This window comes from Citrus clementina, unplaced genomic scaffold (genome assembly GCF_000493195.1).
Source record: "Citrus clementina cultivar Clemenules unplaced genomic scaffold, Citrus_clementina_v1.0 scaffold_7, whole genome shotgun sequence".
Taxonomy (NCBI): Eukaryota; Viridiplantae; Streptophyta; class Magnoliopsida; order Sapindales; family Rutaceae; genus Citrus; species Citrus x clementina.
In genome coordinates, this window is record NW_006262075.1 from 16,915,102 (window position 1) to 16,929,656 (window position 14,555).

At 30.8% G+C, this 14,555-nt stretch overlaps 1 protein-coding gene across 1 annotated transcript; it reads left to right on the forward strand.

Moving 5' to 3' along the window:
* Positions 1 to 323: 323 nt before the first annotated feature.
* On the forward strand, positions 324 to 1,780 carry LOC112096986. The gene is made up of 3 exons (XM_024181244.1): positions 324 to 332; positions 730 to 1,681; positions 1,776 to 1,780. The coding sequence occupies exons 2-3, from the start codon at positions 739 to 741 to the stop codon at positions 1,778 to 1,780; spliced, it is 948 nt and encodes a 315-aa protein (XP_024037012.1). The 5' UTR covers positions 324 to 332; positions 730 to 738.
* The last annotated feature ends 12,775 nt before the right edge of the window (positions 1,781 to 14,555 follow it).

Sequence of the window (14,555 nt, forward strand, 5' to 3'; positions counted from 1 at the left end):
GGTATGTAAGGAGATTAAATGTTATTTTGAATTTGAAAGATTATTCTTTCTTTGGTTCTTTTGAGAACTAGTGAACTTATCAAGAATTTACATTCTTGTGGTGTTCCAAATTTAGACTTATCACTCACCTTCTCATCTTTTTCTTGAGTGTGGCGTCAATACCCTTCTCTATACCTTTGGTTCATGTTTTCTTAAGCACTGGGTCAAGGTTTTTGTTTGCCATAAATCTGTTTAGAACTTTCTTGGGAAGTTGAAACTACAAATTAATTGTAGGATTGAAAGTTTCATTGTGGGATTCGTATCATTTGGTATCAGAGCTAGTTTCTAATCAGGTTTGAATGTTGATTATCAAAAAAAAAAAAAAAAAAAAAAACGTACAAAAAAAAAAAGATTACAAAAAAAGAGTCAAGTATTTCTACTTTCATAGTTTACACATATCAATTGTGTTGCTTTGCTTGCTTGCTTTCCTTTCTTCAATTTCCTTTTCATTCTTTGTGTCCTCTTAATTTCTTTTCTTTGTTAGTGTGCTGGATTGTCATATTTGGTGTGCCACTTGGGTTTTTTTTTTCTTGATTTTGTTTATTTAGTTCAATAAAGAACTGAAAGAGAGAATTAAGTGTGGTAAAAGGCAATTTGTGTGTTAAACACGAGAGTTAAGTGACATCAAAATTGAGTGAAATACGTGAGGGAGTGTTGTGAGGTCTTTTTGCTAACAATTTTTTTTTTCAGATCACAAATATGTCAAAAGATCAAGAAGCTATAGACCAATCAATCATGCTCAAAGCCATGCAACAACAATTTGAGCACATGAATCTGATGTTTGGAGAGATCCGTGACAAATTGGAGAGGCAAGACACTGCCATAGCCAATCTACAAAGGGGGCAACAACCAATAGCTCCTAATGTAAGAGGTAATCAAGGGCGTGCTGTCATGGGAGAAGAAGATGGCGATGACGTAGATGATTTTGATGACCAGGCCACTGTTGACATGCGTGGAAGAGATAATAGAAGGGCAAGACGTATAGATCGTGATTTGGGGAGTATAAAACTGAAAATTCCTTCTTTTCAAGGTAAACATGATCCGGAAGCTTATTTAGAGTGGGAAAAAAAGGTGGAGCTAGTATTTGATTGCCACAACTACTCTGAGGAGAAAAAGGTAAAACTAGCTGCTGTTGAATTTACTGATTATGCTATTATTTGGTGGGATCAACTTGTTTTGAGTAGGAGACGAAATCGTGAAAGGCCTATAAACACTTGGGAGGAGATGAAGGCCATTATGAGGAGGAGATTTGTTCCTAGTCATTATTATAGGGAGCTGCACCAAAGGCTTCAAAGTCTTACACAAGGTTCTAGAAGTGTGGAAGATTACCACAAGGAGATGGAAATAATCATGATTCGAGCCAACATTGAAGAAGAACGAGAGGCCACTATGGCAAGATTTTTACATGGGTTAAATCAAGATATTGCTAATGTGGTTGACTTGCAGCACTATGTTGAGTTGGAAGACATGGTTCACATGGCCATGAAAGTGGAACGACAATTGAAAAAGAAAGGTTCCACTAGAACCAATTTGGGTTCATCTTCCTCATGGAAGTCAAAATGGAGCAAAGATGAAAAGGTTGTTTCAAAGCCTAAGATTGAGCCAATCAAGGATCATAAAGAGGGAGGCAACCAAAGTAAAGGTAAATCTAATTCCCAACACTCTAGAAATAGAGATATTAAGTGTTTTAAATGTTTGGGGACAGGTCATATTGCATCTCAATGCCCAAATAAAAGAGTAATGATCTTGAGGGATAATGGTGATGTTGAAATCGAGAGTGAATCAGATGATGATCCTATGCCACCTTTGGAGGATGCTAATGATGGTGTAGAATATCCTGTTGATGGTAAGTTGATGGTTGCTAGGCGTGCTCTCAACATGCAAGTTAAAGAGGATGCGGAGGTACAACGTGATAACATCTTTCATACTAGATGCCACATCAAAGATAAGGTATGTAGTATGATAATTGATGGAGGAAGTTGTACTAATGTAGCTAGCACTAGTTTAGTTGAAAAATTAAATTTGAAAACTTTGAAACATCCAAGGCCATATAAGCTACAATGGCTGAATGATTGTGGGGAAGTTAAAGTAAATAAACAAGTGCTGGTTTCATTCTCTATTAGGAGATACAAGGATGAGGTTCTATGTGATGTAGTACCCATGCATGCTGGACACATTCTTTTGGGTCGACCTTGGCAATATGATAGGTGTGTGACACATGATGGATACTTAAATAGATATTCTTTTGTAATGAATAAAAGGCAAATCACTCTTGTACCATTAACACCTAGGCAAGTGTATGAGGATCAAATGTCAATAAAAAAAGAGAGTGATACAAAAAATGAAAATGAGAGTACAAAAGAAAGAGAGATTGAGAGAAAAGCAAGTGAAAAGATACAAAAAAATATTGTTGAGAGAAAAGAGAGGCAGCAAGTGAACTTGTTTGCAAAAGAGAGTGAGGTTAAGAGGGCTTTTTTTTCAAAACAGCCTATCGTTGTACTTTTGTGCAAAGAGGCTTGTTTACACACTAATGAGCTTAACTTTTCTTTGCCTAGTGCTATTGTGACTCTTTTGCAGGACTTTGATGATGTGTTTCCAAATGAAGTCCCTAACGGTTTGCCACCTATTAGGGGAATTGAGCATCAAATAGACTTCGTCCCTGGAGCTACCATTCCTAATAGACCTGCATATAGAAGTAACCCCGAGGAGACAAAGGAGCTTTAAAGGCAAGTTGAAGAACTCTTGGCAAAAGGATATGTGAAGGAGAGCATGAGTCCATGTGCAGTACCAGTTTTACTAGTGCCCAAAAAGGATGGAACATGGAGGATGTGTGTTGACTGTCGTGCAATTAATAAAATCACTGTAAAGTATCGACATCCTATTCCTAGACTTGATGACATGCTTGATGAATTGCATGGTTCTTGTGTGTTTAGTAAAATTGATCTAATGTTATTTTGAATTTGAAAGATTATTCTTTCTTTGGTTCTTTTGAGAACTAGTGAACTTATCAAGAATTTACATTCTTGTGGTGTTCCAAATTTAGACTTATCACTCACCTTCTCATCTTTTTCTTGAGTGTGGCGTCAATACCCTTCTCTATACCTTTGGTTCATGTTTTCTTAAGCATTGGGTCAAGGTTTTTGTTTGCCATAAATCTGTTTAGAACTTTCTTGGGAAGTTGAAAATGAAGATAAAATGCCTTACTTGAAGATTTTAGTAAAGTTTCACAATCGATTCCAATCACTTCCTCAAAATGCCCTCCTTACAATCTATAAAGCTCGGTCTGAATGCATACGATTGCTTATGAGGAATAGCATACCTGCTGACATCCACTGGTTAATTGAAGCCAAAGTACGATTGGCAGGTGAGTTGCCTCCAAACTTTATTGCATATATGTCTGGTTGTAGTAAAGGAAATTACGCAAGAAAATGAAGAGCTCAAAGACTTTATGCTGCTTGTCATAAGTGTGCTAGAATGAGATGCGATAAAAAAATCATGTTCTTTACGAATTGTGTCTGATAACATGGAAGATAAAATGCCTTACTTGAAGATTTTAGTAAAGAGTCATTGGATGATATCATTTTGTCTCTTGAAACGCATCCCAGTGGATATGTACAAGGAGCGATTCTCCAGTTATGACCATTATCCCAGAAAGAGCATGCACGATATAGTCTCGGGAATCTGACTATAAACGACCATGTTTACCAATTTATAAGAAAATTGGATGGGAAGCCTATCCTTGACCCATAGAGGGCGTTCAAGCCATTTCTAGACGTAAAACTAGAGGAAAATGTGAGTCACAGTCGTAACTACCTGTAAATATCATTTTACTTCATTGTTGTTTTATCATTTGCATTATTGTCTTTAATAATTTTATTTTGTCACTTTTTCCTTTTTACTGTTTGCTTTTTGACTCTCGAGCCATGTACTTTACGCGTTAATTGACACTGACATGCTACCTCATACACAGATGTGACCCACTTGCATCAAGATTCTTAAATATGATTTTTTGTTAAGCACTCACAAATTATTTTTTAGAATTATTCTAATGCCAGCTGCTCTAAATAAACAATTCAAGAACATTTGCGTGCTTTCTGGATTTAACTATGACAAACATAAAGAGTTCTTTGAGGCAGCCATAGATCTTAGTCGAAGCATAGTAGAGAGAAAATTACACTTGGTGTATGGAGGAGGTAATCGAGGGTTATCAAAATTGGTCTCAGAAGCTGCTTTTGTCAGAAGAAGCCAAGTGTTATACATAATCCCAAGAGCCCTAAAACCTTTGGGCAGTTTGTCTGACTCACCGACTGGAGAAGAGTTAGTTGTCTAGGTATGTAATCATATTGATGCATTTATTTTCCTACCAAGAGATCTTGCAATTCTAGAGGTAATCACATTAGCATCTTGGACCCATCTGCACATTCACTAGAAATTCATCGGTTTGTTAAATGTCAATAACTTTTTATAATGGCTTCATTCGCATTTCTTAACTATGCAATAAAAAATTATTCCATTCCTTCCACAGCGAAAAAACTTTTTATTTGTGCTTACACTGCTAATGAGCTACTTGATCTGTTACAAGCTTATAGACCAGAGCCAGACCCTAGGACCTTTGTGTTGGAGTCTCCAAATAATGATGGTAATAGTAGCCGCAGTAAGAAGTACAAATTAGATTTAACTCTCCTCTTGTAAATATTTTCTTCTATGTTGCACCACCCAGGTGATGTCTTTTAAACTCCACTTCTTTCCTTTAAAACATTGAGGACAATGTATTGTTCTAGTTGGGGGGAGGGAATAGTTGACAATGTGGAATCTTGGTTAAGTTGTTACTGATTTTTTATTGTAGAGACTAACTGTGGCTAGCTTTTTGTGTCGAAGATGGCTAAATATGGAGTGTAGTCACTTTAGAAACACCTCTTCTTGGTTTGAAAAAAAAAAACTTTTCATTCTAATTTCTCATTTATAAATATATATTTTCAAATTTTTGAGTCGAAGATAGCTGAATATGGAGTGTAGTGACTTTAGAAACACATATTCTTAGTTAAAAAACAAACTATTTTCTTTTTCTATCATTTTAAATGTAACTTTTCTAATTAGTTTTTTTGCATCATTTTCACCTTTCTGCATGCATATTTTCTTTTCATGTTTAGAATAAGTTGGGGGGGTCGATTGTCGTTTGAACCTAAAAAAAAAAAAATTGTGTGATTATTTACATTGGATGACATGATGACTTTTAAATTTTAGTATTTGTATTATCTTTGGTTTTAAGTGATGTTACACTATATTTCCTACTCTACATGTTGATGTCAGAGACAACTATGAGTTGCTTGAAGGAATACACATGTCATAATGAATACCAAGTGAGTTTTTGAGCCTGTCATTTTTCTTAGAGAGTAACCATTTTGCCCATTCTTCATACAACTTAGTAGTTTATTATTTTATATACGATATTTAGATTTCTTTTGAGTCAACCTCTAAAAAAATGTAAGAAAAAAAAATGTGTTGCTACATCTAGAGGTCCATCTAACTAGTAGATATGAAAGATTATTTAGAGCCCTAAAAGACGATGGAAATGTTATTTTTGACCCGTTTTAGCCTTTCTAGCCATCTCTTTTGTGAACCCTTTTGAGCCTTTAAAAAAAAATTTCTTTGTCAAACTTATCATCTTGACCCACTCCGATTTGGAGTATTACTTGATATCTAATAAGTTCCATCACCTATTTATGTTTGAGAAAAATGTAAATAATTATCTTGTTCAGTAAAGTTGTGCCATACAAAAAAAAATTGTTGTTTGAAAAAAAAAAGAGAAAAGATAACAATAATAATAAATAAGCAAAATGCACCTTGCAATTTCCAAAATATCTCTACTTTTTCTTAAACATATATTTTGTTTTTCCTATTTTCCTTCATTCCTTAGCCATGTCCATAGCCTACGTTATATCCTAATAAAAGTTCTTCTTGATTTTAGGGAGTTATAGTCTGAAGTAGAAACTAGTTATATGGGCTAAAAAGATGTAGTGGTGCATAAACAAAAAGGACAAAATAAAAAAATAAATTGGTTGACTAGCATTTTGTTTGACTTAAAGATCGTATTATTTCTAAGCTGTGGGCATATTTCTTTCATATTGGTGAGAGCGTGTGATATTACTTCCTTATTATTTTTCTCTTAATTTACCATTCATTAAAGTGACTATTTTTATTAGGTTTAATTTCTTTTTGAGAATGTCACTACTATCGGTCAGATTTTGGAGTTTGACATGTCATTCTTGAAAGTTGCTGTGACAAAGTCTACTGGGCTAATTCATGTGGACGGTTGATGTAGGAGTAATATTTTTTTAGACTAGAGATAATGCTTATACTTTTATTTGATTGCTATCATTAGTCTGATTGAATAAACACGATTGTTTAAAAAAAAATTGTTTTTGAATTTTGGTTTCGCTTTATTTGCTAGGGACTAGCAATAAGTTGGTTGGGGGTGTGTTAGTGTTAGAAAATGTATATTTATAAAGGAGAAAATCGTTATTTTATACTTCAAGTTTCACTAACATTCATACTTTTATATATTTTAGTCTCTTGTAATTTAATTATGTGAGTTTTATTTTAATTAAGTATTTTATGTAATTTTAGGGGCATCATGGTCATTTCACAATGAACGAGAGATCAGACAGTAAAACGGACATCATTTTTGAACTCAGAACAATCGAAAACCTTAAGAGGAGCATAAAATGAAAAATGGCATTGTTCACATGTACGGTATTGGCCATGTTACTATTTACGACACTGTTTACATTTACGGAACGATGATGTAGCATTGACCGATGATGTGTCATTGACTAATGAGGTGTCGTGATCTTATTGGACTAAAATTCTCATGTACTGTTGATCGGTGACGTGGCAGCAGGTCAGTGGACCAAAAATCGTGTGTATGATACATGCATATACACGCGATTATTTACAACAAACCGTGTCACTATTCAAGCCGCCTGACTGTTGAAATCACGTGGTCAAAACTGTGTCACTATTCAAACTGCGTGGTCAAACCGCGTACTGTTGACTGATGACGTAGCACAATCCTGATCGTCCAAAATATTTTTAATCCGATGACCATGATCTACTCAGTGTATCTATAAAAAAGGGGGCTCTCCCCCCTAATTTGGTATCCCTTAATTTATTTTTTAGTTCAATTTTCTGTAATTCATTCTCCATCTTTTATTTTCTATGTATTTTAATAAATTCTCATTTTACCCCTAGTTCAATTATAAGTAGCTAATTTTCTTTCAAGCTTGGGTTGAAGGTGAAGTCTCAACATGTGTCATGGGCTTTATTGGGTAATTATTTTTTATCTTTCTCTCTAATTATTGTGGATGTTTTAACATTTTCATTGATAAATAGTAATAATATTGTCTAAATACCGCTCTGGTTTCATCGGCTCCCTAGTACAAGGTTATTATTATTTGGCACGATAAGTCCTTAGCACCATATTGATTAGACTGTGGTTCATGAGGAGTGGAAATCTCCCTCATGATTTAATTGACATTAATAAGGAATATTTAGCCCATGATGCATGTTGATGCGGATCCAGATACTCAAGCGCTTCAATTACAATAGTTTCCACTTTAATTTAATTCCATCATTCCAATTTAAATTCTAAGATAATCTAAATCACTTTCACCACAAATCTAACCACCCTCATAGAAAATTAATTCTACATATAATTAAAATCCACCTCCTCATGGGATTGACACTCGTCACCATTGATCTATTCTACAATAGATTCGTGCACTTGCGAGTTCGATAAAATTTGCACAACAACTAAATCAATCGATACATACCTCCTTGTTGTTGCAACTTTCACTATCTCAATCAATATATGCTAGGCAGTGGCGGATCTACAAGTGGGGTACGCTGGGCTGTAGCCTGGTCTTAATTAAGAAAAAATCATTTATGTCCCGTATATTTTCATCAATTTTGTATAATAATATAGTTTTGCTTTTATATATGTCCCTTACTCAATTACCCTTATATTTTCATCAATTTTATATTGTAGTAGAGTTTTTATTTTTAATTTTCAAATAAGTCCTTAATCCAATTATATTTTTTTTCCATTTGAAATTAGTTACTTATTTTAAAAAATGATTAAATTATACATTTATTGAATAGGGTAAAAGCTTATTTAGTCCCTGTATTTTAATATTAGTGTCAATTTAGTCCCTATATTTTTAAAAATACCTCAAAACAATCCTGTTGTTAAAGTATTGATACTCATACCTTACTTTTTATTTCCTTTGGCTTACTTTTACAATATTACCCTTTTATAATATTTTTTTGTTTGGACATTAATAAAAATAAAATAATTAAATTACCAATTTAACCCTAAAAATAAAAAATAAAATTTATATTAATTTTTTTGCAAGCACCATTTGCACACTTTGTCGTTTTCATACAATTTTTTACAATTAAAAATTAATATAAATTTTTTTATTTTCATTTTTAGGGTTAAGTTGGTAATTTAATTATTTTTTTATTAATGTCCAAAAAAATTATTATAAAAGGGTAATATTGTAAAAGTAAGCTAAAATAAATAAAAAGTAACGGTTAGGGTATTAATACTTTAACGGCAGGGATGTTTTGAGGCATTTTTAAAAATACAGGGACTAAATGGTCATTAATCTTAAAATATATGGACTAAATGAGCTTTTACCCTATTGAATATATTGAAAACATTACGGGGCTAAATTGTTGCTCCTGCTTTATTTTTAAAAACTCTAATTGAAAAAATTATGTCAATCTAATATAAAATTTTCACTATATTAAAATTACTTACAAAAACCACATGTAATAGCAATTATCAATATGTTCATAAACTTTTTATGTGAATTTTGAGATTTCATTTAATAGTAAATTAGAAAATAAAATTTGAGTATTTGAGAAGTTTTTCATAAAAGAATCATCAACATATGATTCTTCAAAGAGAGTCAGAGTGCCTACCACAAAAACAACGACACTCAAATACATTTTTATTGGATGAGTTTAGTTTATTATTAAAATTTTTGACTAATAATATATTTATAATTTTAAAAGATGAATAAATTTTTAGTTGTTTAATTTATTTAAGCCTAACAGTTAAGTACTTTTTTTTAATACTGATTACACATCAAATTATTGTATTACATAAATATTTACAACTATTATTATAACAGACATTATACTGATATTTACATATGTATTAATTTTTGCCGTGGGACTTGTTGAATGAGCTTTTAATTTTTGTTCTTATCCAAATTAAAAGTTAAAAATCTTTGTCATTTGGGGCTCAACCAGGTCAATGTGCATTTTCCGGAAAGTTCAAAAGGTATATATGTGTCCTTGCCCACTTTTCTTTTTTGGAAAATTACTAATCGATTTTTTTTTTCTTTACAAACAAACAGAACTTTCATTTCATCATAAATTATGATTCATAATAGACAGTACAAATTAATTAAAAACAAGTTTATCAATCTTGCGTGTGCCTATTTGTTCATATAAAAGTTAAGATCAAAGTGATCTCAAATATATATAGACAGTGAAGACAGATTCAATGATAATGAAAGTGGTCACAACTTTATGCAGCTGGTAGGGCTAACAATGCTGGCAATATTATTGCTTCTCTCTTTTCATCTTTTTATTCTCATTGGACATGCTGGTGTGTGAATTATTGTCCATACTGAATTATTGAGCCAATGTTTATCATATGAAGGTTGGATGCTAATACATGTATATTTACAATTTATTATAAAAGAGTTCGCATTTATATTTGTGTTGAATAAGCTAGGCTTGCAATTTGTATTTATTTTGGCAAATGTGAATGTCTCTATCATAGCCATGCATAAAAGCTAAAATTTTGTCCAGAGACTATTAAAGGACCGCAATAATTATTGATGGGAAAGAATAGACTCTAATTAATAATTAAGCACGACTTTGAAAGATGTTCGAATAGGTTGTTGAGGAAAGGGAAAAAAGAGTTTAATCTATGAGCTGCCCGTAGTACTCATAAGTCATAACCCTTTGCCATTAGGGTAAATTGAAAAAAAAAAAGATGAAATCGGAGAACTATAGAGGAGAAGATGTTAGTTATCTTCCTCTAATTTATTTTAAAAACAAGAGTACATATGGTTAATTCTAATTAATGAAGCTTTATTAGTTTTTTGCATTTTTTTTTATCATTTGTCCTTGACATATTTCTTGTGAATATAAACTTGTTTGGAATTTCCTATAAAGTGCTGATCATTTTTTTGTCGAATATTAGTAATTAAACAAAGACGTACAATAAGTTAAACTAGTTTTATGGGGCAAAATCTGAATTAGATTTGCTATGTCTTCTAACTTTATAAGGGTCGCTGTTAATTAAAGAAGATTGCTAATTTCCTTGTCTCATTCAATGGAAGGACAAGTTAGGATAAAACATCTCTCCCAACTTTATTCATAAAGTAATCTTTGTTGTCACCAAATTATTCATAAAAATTAACAAAAGTTAATAATGTAAAGAGAAAAATTTGAATATGTATTTTTATTAAATTCGAAACTCTCTAATTATATTATTATACAGTTGGTTACTTTTTTTATTCTAAATCGCCAATATTTTTATTCCCTATTTCATTATGAATATTACCACTTGACTTTTTTATTTGTGTTTATAAAAAGGTGGGGTGTGAGGAAAAGAAAAAAAAATATTGTTTTTCTTAAGAATTAGAATAAATAATTAGGCAACAAGTCAAGGAATTGAGGTTGTTCATTTTACATTCTAATTGGATTTAGAGTTATTTTCATTAATTTTTTTCTTTTACATTATCGATTCTTATGATAAAACAATAACCAAAAAAATATATAATTATAGTTTTCTTAATTATATTCAAGTTACTAATCTGTTAGAATTTTTTTATCTCTTTTTTTCCAACTAGCTCCAACAATCTCAATATCACCCACACCACATAAATTTCTGACAATACCTGTAATATTATGAAAAACTAACATAAACATATTAAAACATAAGGATCAATAATTTTTAATATACACTTGAAGATTAAGAAACATTAATAATTAAAATAAATACCTGAGAGGATTGTGTTATCATTTACACGTAAATCAATCAAATTCGGAGATACGAATTGGAATCTATTGATTGGGGTCTTAACAGCTCCTTCTTCTAACATTTTCAGCAAAGTTAGAACCAAGAAAATAATCTTTTACTGATTTGAAAGTGGTATGTACTCGCCTGTAGTTGAAACATGTAACGCCCACTTTTATTTATTTATTTTTTTCCTCTTTTACCCTTATTAAATTGAGTAGGATAGTTATTATTGAGTATTTGTGTGTGAGTAAAATTTATCAAATTGCTTTAAATAAGTTATGTAAGTTATTAGTTTTTATAATATATATATATATTAATTACCAAGTATTTAAGAGGAAGCCATCTTTTTAAAAAGCTGTTTTTTATTTTCTACACCGTTACAAACCCTAGAAAAAAAAAAGAAATATAAGTATTTGGAGAAGGAAAATAAAGTTTTATAACTTCTTTTCTTAGTGTTTGCCTTAAGGTATTAAATATTACTTTGACTTATATGATTTATTTTTATGAATTGTTTGCCTTTAATTGCTTGTAGTATGATTTGGATAAAATATGTGTGTTTGTAATGTTGCGATGATATGAACAGTCTCTATTCCTTACTTGAAATCATTTTCTTTTATTTAGAATCATGTGAATATGCTTACATATCATGAAACTAGACATCCTATGTTTTCCATTGATAGGTTTTGTGTTAAAATCCTCTGAGTATGCAAATTGTTAGGGTTTTTCGAAATTGGGTTATTGGTGCTGGAAAATTCTGATTTTCAGCAGCAGTTCTCACTTCTGGAAATTTTTCTGTAAGGTTACACATCCTTAAAAATTCTGGTGATTTTTATATCAATAGATCTATGTCTCCTAAAACATTTAAAAACTTTTCTTTGGACAGATGTTCTCGGAAATAAAACACTTTTAAAATAGTTTCAAACGTTTAAAAATTATGAATTTTAATTATATGCTTTCTGAATGTGTCTTATGTAAATAGAAAAAAGAAACATATTATTTTGGATACTAAAGAATATTTTATGAATTTCCTAAGTGGTAAAGGTCGGTTTTGGTCAATGCTGGACAGTTTTGTTACTTTGGTGAAAGTCAATATTCTGACTCGATTTTGACTTGTGCTAATTTTGTGAAATATTGTATACAATGCTATGCATTTTCACAATGCCTTTGTAAATTTTCATAGTTTTCCGACCTGTGTATAGGTTATTAAAAATTAGCATGTGCAAGATACTCATACTTATGTTTAGAATATGTATAAGTATTGAGCTAGTATAAGTGTCTATGAATTAAGGATGATTGGGATTGTGTTTAAGATTAGAGATGATATTGATAAGGATATTTTTATGATGATTATAGGACGTGGGTGAGCTCGTTGGTTTGTTCTTAAGGTATTGAGTTGATTGCTGCTGATCGAGGTAAGTAGATTCATGCATGATGTGCTTTATAATAAATACAATTTATGTTATAAGAATTAAGTTTAAATGGAAATTCTTACAAAACTTATTTCTAAAATATTTAAATAAATTTTGTAAAATAAAAACACTTTTAAAAGAATTTATAAAAAATAAATTTTTCTTAAGAAATATTTTTCTTAAACAAAATGTTTTCTAAAGAATTTTCTAAAAGAATTAAATATTCAAAGAAAAGTTTTTAAATGTTTTAGAAAACTTTAAATGCTATTTATGAAAGAATGTAAGGTGGATTCAAAAATATTTTGACTCATAGTCCGTAGTAATGTATATGATGTTAATGTTATGATGTTATGTAATGCTATGGCCAACTTGCTGGTATGATGATGATCTTGTGCACAAGGATGTTATGAACAATGTGGGGTATAGTACCCTGAATAAGGAGCAATGCGGGGTATAATACTCTAAATTATGAATGATGAATGATGATGACTACGAGGCATGAGCTAATAATGTTTATGTTTTAATGTTTTTATGAATGTTTTAATGTTTTTAATGCTTTTACATGAATCCACCCCTTGTGTTAAATGAAGATGTTGTTATAAAATTTTTAAGGGAAAATGACAAAGGTTTTCAAATATTGTGCATGGATTTGTTTACCGAGTTGAAGGCTCACCCCTTATTTCCAATATTTTACAGATTAATTAGAGATGTGGCTTGGGTTCTTAGATGGAAAATTTTTTTTAGTGGATTTTTGGAGTTGCTTTAAAGATTAAATTTGGTTAGACTTTTTATTTTGGATTAGAGACTTTTCTTTGGAGACTTTATTTAAGATGTTTTATGTAAAGATTCAGTTGGAGTATAAATAATTATTGTCTATCTTAAAATTTATTAAGAAGAATAAATGGTGTGAGGTTTTATTCTAATTTCGCCCTTGTGTTTTCATGGGTAATTTTTGGAGTGTTAAAAAACAACTTTTAAATTGTTGACACTGTACAAAAAACCCTCACTCAACATGTGCCTAAACTTTGTCACTAAATTTTTCCTGATTGTTGCATGCATTAGATTTTCCTATGAAAAAACAAAAAACATGCTATATTAAGTGTAAAACTATTGGGAAAAAAAAAGATAATTAGAGAAAACAATAAGAGAAAGAATTTTTTATGCAACATTTTCATCAACAAAAATCATGTCCACACTAATCAATTCTCCATTTTTCTTGGTATTAAATGACTCCCATATTTTATAAAGTCTAACCCTTATCATCCAACTATCTCCATCATTGTTCAACTCATGAAGAAAATAGTATTCTATGAAGAACACAATACTAAAAATTCAAATAAGTCAAATAATAAAAACCCAAGAATCTTTCTAAAGAAGATGTTGGTTAAATTAAAAAAAATTCAAACACAACAAATTTTAAATACTTAGTGTTTAGAGAGTTTGAAAAATACAAAAAATACTAAACAAAAGGTTGGGATTTTTATTATTATAATCACCATAAAAACAATATTTATTATAAATATAAATATCATAAATAAAAATAATAATAAATACAATGATGACATATAATGATGACTTTTGAAATAGACATAATAATTGCAACCAACCCTACCAGACAATTATTATCATCCTTCGTTTATCTTTCTTCCACTCCTTCATTTATTTTCCTTTAACTTTCTCTCATAATTGATACAATAACTTATGTATCTAAATCATTGTAAAATAGACGGTAAATGTGGAATAAATTATTTTCCTTCCCTTCGGCATTTTTTAATAGTCACCCTAAATCAAAGACCATAGCTGCATTAGATAGCAGTAGGCTTTTGAATTCTCTTCGATTTTTGTGGTCTAAAAATAATGATATAGTTTCTATGATGTTTCTTCTGTAAAGCAAGTCAGTCAACTCATTTTCGATTGTCCAAGTCAGTTAATTTCTTGACTAGGAAGTGTCATTCATCAGTTTATTTTCTTCTTCACAAAAACGTTTTGAATTGAAGAAA

What these genes read in the sequence shown, in the direction of transcription:
- LOC112096986 (XM_024181244.1), top strand. Translation starts at nt 739, where the DNA reads ATGTCAAAAGATCAAGAAGCTATAGACCAATCAATCATGCTCAAAGCC.